The 14,459-nt window shown below is 30.5% G+C and overlaps 1 protein-coding gene across 3 annotated transcripts in view; it reads right to left on the bottom strand.

Moving 5' to 3' along the window:
• The window catches only part of LOC106478430 (ras association domain-containing protein 1-like), a 70,256-nt gene extending 60,351 nt beyond the window's left edge, over positions 1-9,905 (bottom strand). For all 3 annotated transcript variants that reach the window (XR_002609899.1, XR_002609898.1, XM_022382015.1), the window contains exons 1-2: positions 9,774-9,905; positions 620-830 (exon numbers count right to left, since the gene is read on the bottom strand). Coding sequence is in view for 1 of the 3 variants with exons in the window: in XM_022382015.1 (XP_022237723.1) it covers positions 620-802 (183 nt within the window). In the remaining 2 variants the exon portion in view is untranslated. The remainder of the gene's footprint in view (positions 1-619; positions 831-9,773) is intronic.
• Positions 9,906-14,459: the final 4,554 nt, after the last annotated feature.

Below are 14,459 nucleotides of genomic sequence, written 5' to 3'. Positions count from 1 at the left end.
ACCTGTAATAGACAAATTAAGAAGGGTGAAACAAATTTATAGCCTAACATAACTTATATGAAATATTTTTTGTGTGCAGTATTTAAAAAACATTAAATAACAAAGCTCCTGTGAATGATACTTATTACATCAATTTAGAAAACTTTTAATCAACACATATTTCTATACAAACTTGTATCAACTGTATATATTTTTTGAGAATATAAATTTATACAACTTTAATATCTTTTTTCAGAGAATGAGATAATCCTAAATATAGGTGTTTAGAAAATAAGTGAACTAATAGGATGGATAAAACTATACTTAAAATGGTTAATCTAACAAATTTAAAATACCTTGTTTAGGTAAAACTTGTATAAATAAATACATGTATTAAAATATCTTATCACACTGTAGATTCATTGAGAAATTCTGATATATGTTACAAACTCTGATGATTATGAGAAAGCTACTACTTAAGATGTTACTTAATGACAATTTGAAGGTAAAACAACTTTTCAGGCATCACTTATTTAGATGTTTAATAGCATAATTCTTCTTTAATTCAGTTTTCAATATTAACTGCAACAGCTACTGAAAATCTATAGTAAAATTAACAAGACAGTTTTTGTTTACACACCTTTGGTTTTGATCTACGACGGAAAGGGTTTCCAAAGCTTTGCAGAAATCCTGTTGGATTAAAGCTAAGTCTAACACGAGGATCAGTATCTGATGATCCTCGTCTTCTTCCAAAAGGTGGGGTTGCAGGTGGAGTGGTCCTCCTCCCAGCTCTATACTCAGCATACATATTAGACATACCCATCAATTACAGGATCTGACAAAGGGATTACCTGTAAACAAAACAGAAAAAAGTAATATACAGTATATCACATCTTACATTTTCAATGGCTTATCTTCATATACAGTTATGTAAGCTTGTAAAAACAGGTTACCCAGAAATATTTTAAAAAACTGAAAACAAAACAGCATCATTATAACAATGAGATAATGCCTCTATTGAACATAAAATGATGAGTATTTAACTCGTAATATATCACCTTCACAACTGTGAATTTATCTAAAAGTTACATTAGCTCAATGCCAAATATTCAGAAAAACAAAACAATTAAAATAGCATTGTTTAGTTCTAAATGTATGAAATTAATTCTGTTACTTTTAAATCTAAAATTAAGTTATATTAGATTGTTGTAATTACATTGTTGTATTTAATATCTTGTTACTTCTTTTTTAAATGTTATCCCTCGCAGTATGCAAGTACATGTATAATATTTCTTATCTACTATTCTCTAGTACAGTGAACTTTTAAAGGTCAAAGGAATTTTCCAAACTTCTAGTGTGTGTGTGTGTGTGTGTGTGTGTGTGTGTGTGTGTGTGTGTGTGTGTGTGTGTGCATGGTTGCAGACATATGTATACATTTAACAATACCATGTTATTCAGAGAAGTTGGCTAACCTCCTTTTGCTCTATTTGTCTGTTGTTCTGGCTCATTCTATGTTAGTTATATATTCAATGTAATTGTTGTAGCTAGCAGGGAAGGTGAAGCTCACTCAACTATTTTATAGTGGAATGACCAACAGTAACATGGATTTCACATATACTCTGTGAGCAAAGATGCTATTCTGATAGCAGGTATCTCTCTCTCAATCTTAGCAGATTTTAGAAGCAGTGAGTATTATCTAATTTCCAACAACAACAGTAAGTTAATTGTACTTTATCCTTTCTTTAAGGTTATATTCTTTAACAGTATTGGTCATTATACTTGTAACTAATTCTAATTTCTATTATTATAAAGGTTATTTCACATAATTAGCTTAGTTTATGGATCTAGGAATAACCTAAATCTACTAAGCTGGCAAAGCCAAGTACAACTTTTACCATGATATGGTAGTTCTTACCTGTGCATCAGCTTAACAAGTGGAAACTGTACCATAGAATGTACACACAGAGTTGATTAGAATAGAATCTAATCTTATCTATTTTTTTAATTTTATTTTTACTGTATATTATTTTATTATAGTGATTATTCTACAAAGTACTAATTTTAAATTTATTATTCATTATAAAGTATTAAAGATTGTTTTTACCTTAATTTACAGTTTTGGGACTAACCTAATTCTATTAAGCTGTCTAAGGCAACTATAATTTTCACCACTTTGTTGTAGTTCATATTTGGACATCAGCCTCAACAAGAGAAACGTTTACCACAGTGCTGACATAGTGTTAGTTAAAATACTTAACAAAACTACTTAGCAAACTGATGAAATAATCATAATATCTGTATCTTAATGATTATAAGTAGTATAGTTTGAATATTATGTTTAATTAGCTAAGTTCATTATTAAGTATATCTTTAGTTCTGATCTTTATTGATAGATTGCTTTATTCAGAAGTTCATATTAATTCTTAGGAAAGAAAGTCCTTAAGGTGTTTGTCTTCAAGAACCACAAACAGAATTATTTAGTGCACTATGCCTACTGCACTGCCTATGGTAGTAAAGTCTACAATCAATTTACTCCAAGGCTAAATAAAAAAAAACCTTAACAAAACAACAAACACCACTTTTGAGTAATTCAAAAATGAACCAAATATCAATAAACATTTGTTAATCAATCAAAAATGGATATAAATTTGACAGTTTTAACTAGGCTTATAGTTCTAGTAGTTTGCATTGAGTAAGTTAGCTCAGTATTAATAAAAAAAACGTTTGTATCAATGAAAAACTATTATTCTAATTTTTTCAATTATCCTCACAATTGTATGTTATCTGCACTGACTACTGACCTCATTAATGCACCATGTTTATAGTGCTAAATATGTCAGCCTGAAACTGACAAGTATGGTAGTTAACAAAATAATCACTGAATATACTAAGTTGCACATAGTAACATGTCATATCTACATCAAAAACAATATTAAAAAGAGCAAAACACCATAGCTATGATGCTGAGAAAAGGAAAGTTTATGAATATATATATCCACTATTAATTAACAATGACTTTCTTTAGTTGTAGTCTCTAAGATGTTCAGAAAATACTCATCAATATTTAAACATAAAGTCAATTTTGTTCTTTACTTTAACATTATTTTTAACTTTATAAATAATATGAAATATTATACAGTTAATATTATTCTAAATAAACTATACAAATAACATTATTTTAAACTGTCTTAAGTGTATGAGCCTTTCATCATTAAGTGTTCTTTCAGCCAATCATAACTCAAGAAAGACTTGCAGCTCAAATACAAGTGTAGTTGAAATCTCACAATTATAGTATACTTTATGAAAGAAAAAATGACAAATTCCACCAGTTTATGCTGAAAGCTGAACTAATTTTAACTAGAAAAACTAGATATTTATTACTTATACCTTTAACTACAGATAAATCTAACTTCTCGTACTAGGAATAACACCAGTGAGATGGTATATGTTACTTGGATGTGAGGATTAGGTACCATGATAAAAAAATTCACAGTGTTGCATGCTAAAGAAAACTGAAAACATTTAATGGAGACTTAGTTGCATATATACTTAAATCTACATTAATTATATAAAAATAAAATTATTGAAAATAAATCAACTAGGTTACTAGAAACATGAACTGAAAAACAGTCAAAGTCTGCAGTCAGACTTTATTGTTTCACTTTAGTGACAAGCAATTTCCTCTCTACAACTTTAAATAATTTTAATTACATTTGAAATGTATTAAAATATATTTACAAGTCATAGGAAAGTTATTCAAAAGATGAGATACAAAAATCATGCCAAACTTTTATAAAGATTTGGAAATTTTTTAACTTATGCCCATTTTTTTCTTAAAACACTTTCAATCTAAATTATTTTATTTAGATTTTAGTTCACTCCCAATTGATTTGTAGCCAAAATTGTTATAAAAGTGTTTAGAACTAAGATATAATAACTATTAATAAAAATAAACAGTATGAACATCTCATTGCAAAAATGCTATAATTCTTACAACTTTTTTAATGAATAAAATGTTACTTAAATACACCTTTGCATAATTTCTTCATAATTTCATACTGTATCAAAAATATGTTGGTAGATAAAACTATAATAACACAAGCAATAAACAATAAACTTTCTGTTTTTATTTTAGAAGTATTTAATAGTTATATTATACAGAGAATTTTCTGAAATTTTTTTAAAGATTACCTTCAAAATCTATAAAAGATAAACTCATTCAATATGTAACATACATACAAGTGACCATTTAGCACATCAAGGCTGCCTTGCATATCCACTTTTGGAAAAAGAAAAATTTACACCCATCCTTTATTATTCAGAAACTCATCAATTCCCCTCTTAAACTCCTGTAAGTGATGGCCTCCAATAGTGCCAATGACAACTTATTCTATAAGCCAATCACAGTGTTAGAAAAATAAAACTGTCTTAACAGCTTTTCCAAGTCTTAAACTTGTGTTCTTTCATCCTATTAACTTCAGAAGATATAACAGCACAAAGAACTTTATCCTACTGATCCTTCAGATTGTTTTATAAACTTGAATAAGATCACCTCTTACCCACCTTTTCTCATCAAGAAAAAACAAGTTAAAAGATATTACCTATTGTTATAAATTAACCTTCCTGCCCTTCTAGCCCTGGAATTATCCTAGAAGCCCTTCTTTGAGCTCTTTCCAATAAGTAAATATCCTTTCTCAAGTAAGAAGACCAAAGCTGTAAACAGTATTCCAATTAAGGCCTAACTCAAGATTTGTATACAGAGAATTATTTCTTTTGACTTATAAGCCATGTGTATAAGTACATCCTACAATTCTATTAACTTTACTAATAACAACAAAAAACTGCTTTAGTGGTTTGAGGGATTTATCCACCACTATTTCAAGGTTCTTTTTTTTTCAGTCACGTTATTAATTGAGTTCCCAACTATATTATATGTATGATTCAAATTGTGATAACTCAAATGCATTAGCTTACACTTACTATAATTATAAGTCACTTGACAAATATTTCTCCAACTTACCCATGATTTGCATAATTCTGTAACACTTCAACATCCTTAATACAGCTAGAAATGCATTAAGCTCTTAATGAAATGCCTCATGGAATTTTAACTAGTTTATATATGTAGGTTTCAATACCTAAAAGTTAGTATAGAAGTTGCTTATTTCTCACAGGAATGAGGTGATCATAAACAGGGTTTTATATAGTTGAGAAAACATTACATTATTTAAACTGAATTAACTTAAGATACTTGCTATTCATAAATATCAATATAATGTAAATATTTCAAAAAGCCTCTGTACAAGTAAGTAAAGAACATTACAAAGACCAAGATGACAAAACAGCACTTGGCACAATAAGGGCCCCTTTCAATAAACAAAACAAGTATCAAAACCAAATGTTTTGTTAAACCTTGGTGATATAATTTTCAACTGTTACACTTATGAATAATTTATAAAATGCCAGCTTTAATTTTTTTTAAACAAATTCTAGTCCTCTATTAGTATCTTCACCATAGCCTAAAACATTGCAGATGGCATTAATAGGTTACTTTTAATCTCACCAATTTCTTTTCCCCTTAATAACACCAATACATTTTCTTATCAAATCAAAATGTCCTTTCAAACTCTGCAGGAATCAGTAACTTATCTTACTGTAAAAATCTAATTGAAATTCAAGAATATCAAGGTAGATATCTAGCAATTTAGTAACATGTACAAATATAGATCTTTATTTTGTTCTACCAACAAGTGGAAAAAATATTTAAAAAAAAACAACTGAAAATGTATGAATGGGTGCACCAAAAAGTGAGGAAACAAGGTAGGAATGGGAATGTTGTAATAAAACTTCCTCTGTACAACTTCACATAGGGGCGTGTTCAACACCTGTCCATACCAAATTTGTTTATTTTTTCTATCCTGTATACAATACGCCTGGTGGACTAAACTTCTCAAACTTAGTTATGCTTATCATACAATGACTAGAAGTTTCTGTGAATTGAATTATTAGAGGCAATACATGTACTGTAAAGTCTGTTTATACAACACCAGAAGAATCAGATATTTGTGTGGATCCACAGCTTGTATGTTTTTTCTTTTTCTTTACAACTTGTCCCTCCTTTAGCAATTGCATGAGAAGGCAACAGAATTTCATGCATTAGCTATATAGATGGGTTAAACACAAAGATAAAAAATCCTAAGAGGTTTTTGTGTATCAATGCTATGGTCATGGATTATTTACTGTCTATACAAAAGTCGAAGAATCATAGACACACTTTTTTGTGTGCCGATAAGTAGTACAATATCATGAACACAGAAAAATGAAGTAGATATGGATAGGATGTTAGACACACCCACTTGTGAAGTTGTACAGAGGAAGTTTTATTACATCATGCCCATTACTACCTTGTTTTCTCACTTTTTGGTGCATCCATTTCTACACTTTCAATATGTTTTGTTCATGCACTTCTTTCGTACAAGGTGACATGATTTTATGCATCATTCATTCGTGTTTGTATCCTGTATGTATAATCATCAGTGTGGGTGTGCACCATAATATTACTGTATGCGCAAATAATGGTGTGTGTGGTTTACAATCTCTTCTCTTATAACTATGATAAGTCTGTTTATTACACAGCTAGAGACATTCAACAATATAAGTCAGCCAGTAAGATTGAGAAATTTTGGTTTTGTGGATTTTTTGTACTTGCTCTGCTGATTTTCTCAAGTGGTTCTATGTCATGTAATTTTTTTATTTTTTATTTTTTTTTTCACCTAAGAGTGTCTCTCAAATACTTTTGAAGATTTATTATTTGGTTGTTAAAGATGTATACGAGTAAACAGTTTGTACTGCATGTATTGTGTACCTGCCCCATTCCTGATAAATTGGAGTAAAGAAATTGATGTGTCATAAATTATAAGCTTGTTTCAGAGATTGAAATACTGATATTATTAGAGCCAATTTAAGACTAGAAATATATAACAGTAAGCAAGTGTTTAATAGTGTGTTTACAAGCCTGCTCTGCTATGTTGCATTATATAGAGGATTTGCAGGTATTTCACATAAAATGTCATCATGGTAGCATGCTAATTTATGAAGTTGATCAGCAAAAAGCAACGTTCAGTAAGAGTTTCAGTGTAGTCATGGTTATTATGTGTAGTTGTTGTTTATCACAACAGATGTTTCAGATCTTCAGGAAAACCATTTTATAGATTTCTGAGTGATACAGACTGAAGAAATAAATGGACTGCATCTGTAAAGATCTAGTAACCTGTAGCCATGTAGGCAATGATAATTTTATTGCTAGTCTACGTCACTGTAGTTTGTATTGTAGTCTAGGCCTACTAAATATAGTATTTTAGTAATTAGCAAAGTACATTTTAAATTCATATTGTTTTACATTTTTAATGCTTCTTTTCTTGCTTAATCCTGACATTATTAATAATCCTTCAAATAAGTTCTTAATTTTGAAATTAGTTCAAGGAAAGTGTTAAATATGAAATAGGAATGTTAATTTTTCTTGTAACTCTTATTCCTTTGGTTTATATACATATATATATATATTTTTTGTATAATCTTGTAATGTTCAGCTGTGTTAAAAAGTAATTACCTGTATAATTATGTGAACATCAAACTAATCTCTTTCTTTGAGTTTTAGTTACCTATTTGGCAGTTTGGGCAGTAAAAACTGGGTTTAATATTATTTTCACAGTCCATGAAAATTATATTAACCAAGCTTATATTTCAGTTCTCAATCCTATGTCATGACCAGACTGTGCTGGTTTCATGTAAACAGTGATAAAAATATGTTTGTTTGATTTTTAAATAATATAACTGTGATGTTACTTAAATGAAAAAGAAAACATTCTTATCCAAGATTTTGATCATTACATACTGCATTGCTTTCACTTTCATAAGCAGGGAATAATATACTTTGTGTTATTTCTACAAACTAAGAGTGACAATTCCTCTAGTCCAGATTTCATACCAGTGCAATTTGTATTTTCATTGACATCAAAAATGCAAGGCTGAGCAATCACTACATATTTCTATTCACAGAAAAGAAGCCAAGAAAAGGAGATTAGACAAGCGGAAACAATTCAAGAAGCCAATGCTTTACTGTTATTGTCTATTCTACATTAAAAACCATGATCCAATTAATTATAAAATTGTCCAAGGAATATTAGTACAGACTGAACTTTCAATGAGTGATATTAGTGCATTACATTCTGAATGTTAGTCCCTGAGAACTAGAATATCAAAGCTGAAAGACAGCCTTTAGAATTTTTCATTAGATGGAACATTGAAAGATTTTTTTTTTTAATAATTCAAAATAATTTATGGTTTTCACTTGTCTTCCATCAGAGTTCTTATGAACATATATGTTATTGCTGCTCTACATATGAAACCCACTCATGTATTATCACTATTCCAGAATTAAGGGAATTTATATCAAAATACAGTTTAGAACTAATCAAGGTAGTAAATTTTATTAAAAGTACCATATACATATCAAAATTACCTACAGTCAACTTAGCCTTCTCAATATGACACACACAAAAAAATTGTTCTGCATTTTTCAATAACAATATGTGATCTGCTTGGTGCACTGGGTTTGAGCAAGGTTCCAACTTCTACACAGAATTAACATCAAAATGATTTTCACATTGTGAAGTTGCTATTACATTAACTGTTATATACTGTTCTTCCCTCAGTTAAAATCAGTTGCATACCAACATGGTGGTATGGCTATGCTCATGACGGTGGTGTAAAGAGAAAATCCTCTACAGAAGCTTGAGTGAGGATGCTAGGTTGTATGATGTTGGTTTAACATCTTTTTCTTTTATCAGCTCAGTGTACTGGATTATTTTGTTGCTTTAGGGGCAAACTTTATTCTTAATGGGAAAATAATGACTTGATTGAAGGAGAGGGTTTTCTCTTTTGAAGATGGATTATGCTGAGCTGATAATGACCAAGTTTAGTAATACTAAAAGTTTTCATTGCATTCTCTAATTATGGACAGAGTTGGATATCCAAGTTTTGAATATCAAAGGATTCAGTCTAAATAGTCTTTCTGGTGTTCTAGGTTTATTCAAAACACTTTAATTTTCATACAATTTTCAATTCTAAATGGAAGTTCAAGAATTAACTTAAGTCTTAAGATATAGGTTATCACTAGTATCAATACAATGCTCTCTTTCTACATAATTGTAAGTCAAATAAATTATAATGGCTTTTTTAAATTATAGATAGAAGCAAGACAATTTCTTTAATTTTTGTTGCAAAATTATGATACTTTGCCCCTAAAAAAGAAATATCCACATTTCGAAAATGCTAGGGCTATAGGGTTTTTATCATTTTGTCTCAAAACTTACTGAACCTATGTGTTTTTCTGACATCCTGAATACTTATCGAAAATGCGGTACAGTATACTATGACTAAAGCAAAAGGCATTAATTATTAAATTAATTTAAAAGTTCAATTCAAACATATCAGTAAATTGTAATATCATTAAAAGTAATTCTTGGCTTAATCCTTAATCAGTTAATGCCAACAGTACTAGTACTACTATCTAAAAATACTATACTAAATTACACAATTTACAAGTTATACTTTATATAGGCCTATTAACAGTAGTACTAATACTCATAATAGTATTACCGATAATTTTTAATGTTAGTCAATTTGAATAAATACATAAAATACAAAAATAGGAATTTATTTTGTAAATAATTGAAATAATTATAAAAAAAATTAAAAATATTGTAATTACTCATACATAAGTTTAATATTACCTGACTATTAACATCATTCTGTAACGAAAGTATCACTCCGGTAGTGAACCTTACGCTAAAATTTCACAATTTTTTTTTTCCACACCCACGATTAGGCTAACCAAACAGGGAAGAAACTAGTATTTATACCCACTTAATTTCATTTCACTGTTAACACCTGTACAACATGCCAGCATCATCTGGTGGATAATATTTAAAACAACGACATCGTGAATATCCTGAGATGAGTTTCGCAGGTTAGAAGAAAATCCATTTTATTTATACCGGAAAGAAATAATCTTCTGACAATCTTCGAGACTCCCCTATTCTTATTAACTGATTTAGTAATTAAAAAGGAAGATGTTTTTTATCCATAATCCAGTCAGTGAGGATATTATTAAGCTGTTATTTTATTTATACCGGAAAGAAATAATCTTCTGACAATCTTCGAGACTCTCCAATTCTTATTAACTGATATAGTAATTAAAAAGGAAGATTTTTTTTTATCCATAATCCAGTCAGTGAATATATTATTAAGCTGTTATGTTTAACCTTTGAGTAAAAATATTATTAATGTATTTTGTATTTATGCAAATTATGGTAAAGATGATTAGTCTATCTATAGCTGTCCCTAAGTTTGAACTACTGACCAGAGGGAAGTCAAACAGTCAACAACACCCACCATCCTCGCTGTAGAATTGACTGCCACTCTTAAAATGCATCCGCATAGCGGGTAACATTTTCTAGGTTACCCAGCGAAGAAAGTTGAACCGGAGATAAAAATTCCTTAGCTTTTCTTTTTCTACCGAGATGGCGGAGAGGAGCTTTCATGGGCAGTTAGACAAAACAAATAGACAATAAAATATTTAATGTGCAAATAATTCATATAACCTCATTCTGAGAGTTTATAAAGTTTGGAGACAGGTTGGAAGTTCCTAGTATTTAGAATTTTTTTAAAAGAGCCGTCCTAATGCAATATGCTTTTAAATTAAACATTAAATAAAGCAATGAGAAAAATGAAATTAATGTATTATAGTAACTTAAAAAAAGCCTGAAGAATACTTCTACGACTAACATGTAAATAATTATAACAGAACACTCTTTAAAGTTTAAAACAGGCTTTCTGCACATTTAGAATTGGGAATGTCGCCTTAATTGCAAAATACCTTTTTTTTTGTGGGCTTTGTGGGCAAAAAGCTACACCGACCCCTTTTACCAAGTATTTTTGAACAATTCACGAATTAGTGTTTTAATAATAAACTAGATGGACTGAAAAATACCAGAAACATAAATAATAAAAAGAATACATCAGTCATTGTCAGAAAAAAGCTATTTCTGTAAAAACAACATAAATATATGAATTAACAGGTTACATGTAGATGAGTCATACGTGGTCTGTTTGTTACTTTGCCGGAATGTAAGATTCAAGGGTCCATGGTTCGCGTTCCGTTTCCGCGAAATCGAGCTCCGAACCTTGGGACTATGGGTGCGGTATAAGAGTGAAAATAAAATACCACTTTTTGATAGAGTTACCCAAGAAATATCAGTAGTTTCTGTATTAGTTCAAAATTAGGGACGGCTAGAGCAGATAGACCTTTTGTAGACAAACAGGAAACGACAAACGCATGCAGATATCCATCACCTATGTAAATTATCTCTCATAAATAAGTAAATAATTATATATATATGATAGCTCTCATAATTATTTAGCATTGTTGAAAATTAATTATACCTTGGATTTTCTTCTAAGGTATATACTGAAATTACAGCAATCTCGACGTTCGATGACACCCTCCCCCCCCCCCATTTTAAACTGTGGGTGCATTGTAAAAGTGACAGTCAACCCGTAAGCATGGATGATGGGTGGTAGGGTGTTGCCGACTTACAAAATGAGAGACAGCGGCAGATAACCTAAGTGGCTTTGCTATAAATATAAATATCGATCCAATACCTGTATCCAGAAATTAACCACACCTAAAAACTAAATCTTAAATATTTAAACCTTACACCAAAAATACAATTTAACTGTTTTCATATCATTGATAGATTAGTTTTATAATATAATTTTGTTATTCAGTTCATTTAAGTTTGTTTGTTTGTATTTAAGCACAAAGCTACACAATGGGCTATCTGTGCTCTGCCCACCACGGGTATCGAAACCCGGATTCTATTTTTGTAAGTCCGCAGAGATACCGCTGTGCCATTGGGGGGCGTTCATTTAAGTAACAACTTAACAAGATAACGCACCTTGTATCTTATAATTTCTGTAGAACATAACAACTCTGATCTCTTACGAAAGCCCATTGTTGACTTTTAACGAGTTCTTATTGAAATATAATAAAATTCACAAAGAGTGTTGCGATATGCAGGCATATCATATGTTTTCTACCTGCTTTAAGTAATATAGGGATATTAAATTTATTTTCGTTTAGTCAGTTTCTATGCAGTTCGGCATAAGCACTTGGTCCAGAAAGTTGTTGAAGTTGCCTTTATGTCTTTGTTCTCTATATCAGGTGATATCTACTTTTCCCGAGGGGATGGACACTGCAGTAAGGTCGCATATCCATATTGAAAGCGTCAATGATTGTAATATCCTTTGCTGGCCGAGTGGATTATGTCTGTATGCTTTAGCCGACGAATGCTGTGAGAGAATGATCAACCACGTGGTGATGCCATTGTAAGAGAAAGGACATAGCTTATTTGCAATCTCAAAACTTTGGTTATCTCTTGCACCCAGTGGCTCAACAGTAAGTCTCAGGGCTTATAATGCTAGAAATCAGGTTTTAATACCTATCATGGGCAGAACACAGAATTCCAATTGTGTAACTTTGTGGTTACCAACAAACAAATAAAAGTTCTCTCTGTTCTATTTTTGCAATTCTAGTGTTTAGTTTGACAGAATCCAGTCTTGAGAGAAGGGAACTGCAAACCGACATTCTAGACCTCTATAAGTAATTTTGTAAGTATTTTTGTGCACGTCGCACACTGTGATTTAATTTTGCTTTTGTTACTGTATAAAGATTGTATTCATTTTTAAACAAATGGTTCATTTCTCAAGCAACTTAAAACTCAGTAAAATTTTCAGATTCAGATTACTCTGCAAATTTCCTACTCGATCTTTCTGTTAAGTGGACCTTTCTGATAATTTCGTGGAAATAAGTTCATCTGAGAATACCAAGATATAAAGACTTTGTGAACTTGTTAACTGTTCTTTTATCATACTACATTTCAGTTCTTTGCCCCTTGGATTAAAAAGGAAGAAGGAAGGTTTACTTTCTGAAAACTCCCGGATTATCATTTAGGGTTAATTAACTTAGTTTTAATATATTATTGACAAATTAGTGGAAATAAAACATCATTGCTTGTAAGAATGATCAATCCAATAAGCCTAAATTATAATGAATATTTCTTATTACCAAATTTTCCAATGTCATTAACTGCAAGTGATATCCCCGTCTTGGAAATTCTTAACACTTTATGGTCTAAGAGTATGAATAATTTGTGATCAATTTTTCGTGGCATCACACTTTTAACCAAACGCCAAACAATGTCAAAATGTAGTTCTGATACATGCCTTTCCACTGTGACCTCAAACCAGTTGGGGTTGTCGTGTGAATTGCTGATTTGCTTATTTAAAATAGTATAATATAATGTATTCAACCATCAGTATAAATGAAAGTTGCTTGTGGTAAAATAAAAGGTAAGAAAAAATTGAGTAGATGTGTGCTATTTCATACAATTTTCTATTCACAAACCTGGGTTTTATTTGTAAGTGACTAAATCGTACTCTCTTCACCAATGGTTATGAAGAAATAAAATAACCAGGTTTTCAGGTCTTAAGACTGGAACCTTCCTTTTTTAGAGAAAAGTATAAACAATCAATTATTCAAATAATAAGTATCATCAAGTGAAAATAATATTTTTGCTTTCATTTTTATTTCTTTAAATACCTCTCTGACGAGTGAATTTTTCGAACAACTTCTTATTGTTCAGAAATTTGTCGTAAAGTTCCGAGCAATCCTCATTCATGCTCACCATTGAGTTTTACGACTTCAAATTCAAACATTAACCATGAACCCTTACACCGCTAGAAACCGGGTTTTGACACCCGTGGTGGGCAAAGCACAGATAGCCCTCTGTGTAGCTTTGTGCTTAATAACAAACAACAACAACTATGAACAGCACCTGCCATTTGCTTTCAAGCATCTCTCTTTGTTTAGCGATTGAAAAATTACATGCTAAATAACATACGCAATAGGAACATTATGATGTCTGCTGTAGCCTGCCTTATAGCCGACTTCAGAGGATGCAAAAAAGCAGCAAATGCTATACTGAGTAATTCTGAGGTATGTATTTATTTTCGTAATCAGATAAACAAATTCGTATCTATTGATTCACGGTTGTCAAAAGATCAAAGAATTGAATATAATCATAAAAAAGTTAAAGTCTACTGACAAAAAATAAAACAACAAAAAATAAAAACTGGAATACTTCGATGCCCTGAAAGGATCTATTGGGACACCAGGATAACATTTCAAAAACCAGGACTGTCCTGCACAAACTGCACTATTTTATCTCATGGAGAAATAAAAAGCTAAAAGTTATTATTGGACATATTAATTAATAGCCCTCTAGAAAATTAGTGTAAAACTTTAGCTCACTATTATTTCCAGAAAAAAGTATGGTGATTTACTTTCGTGGATTTTC

This window comes from Limulus polyphemus, unplaced genomic scaffold (assembly GCF_000517525.1).
Source record: "Limulus polyphemus unplaced genomic scaffold, Limulus_polyphemus-2.1.2 Scaffold210, whole genome shotgun sequence".
Taxonomy (NCBI): domain Eukaryota; kingdom Metazoa; phylum Arthropoda; class Merostomata; order Xiphosura; family Limulidae; genus Limulus; species Limulus polyphemus.
Note: the sequence above shows the minus strand (reverse complement) of the source record. Positions and strands in the feature narration are given on the sequence as shown.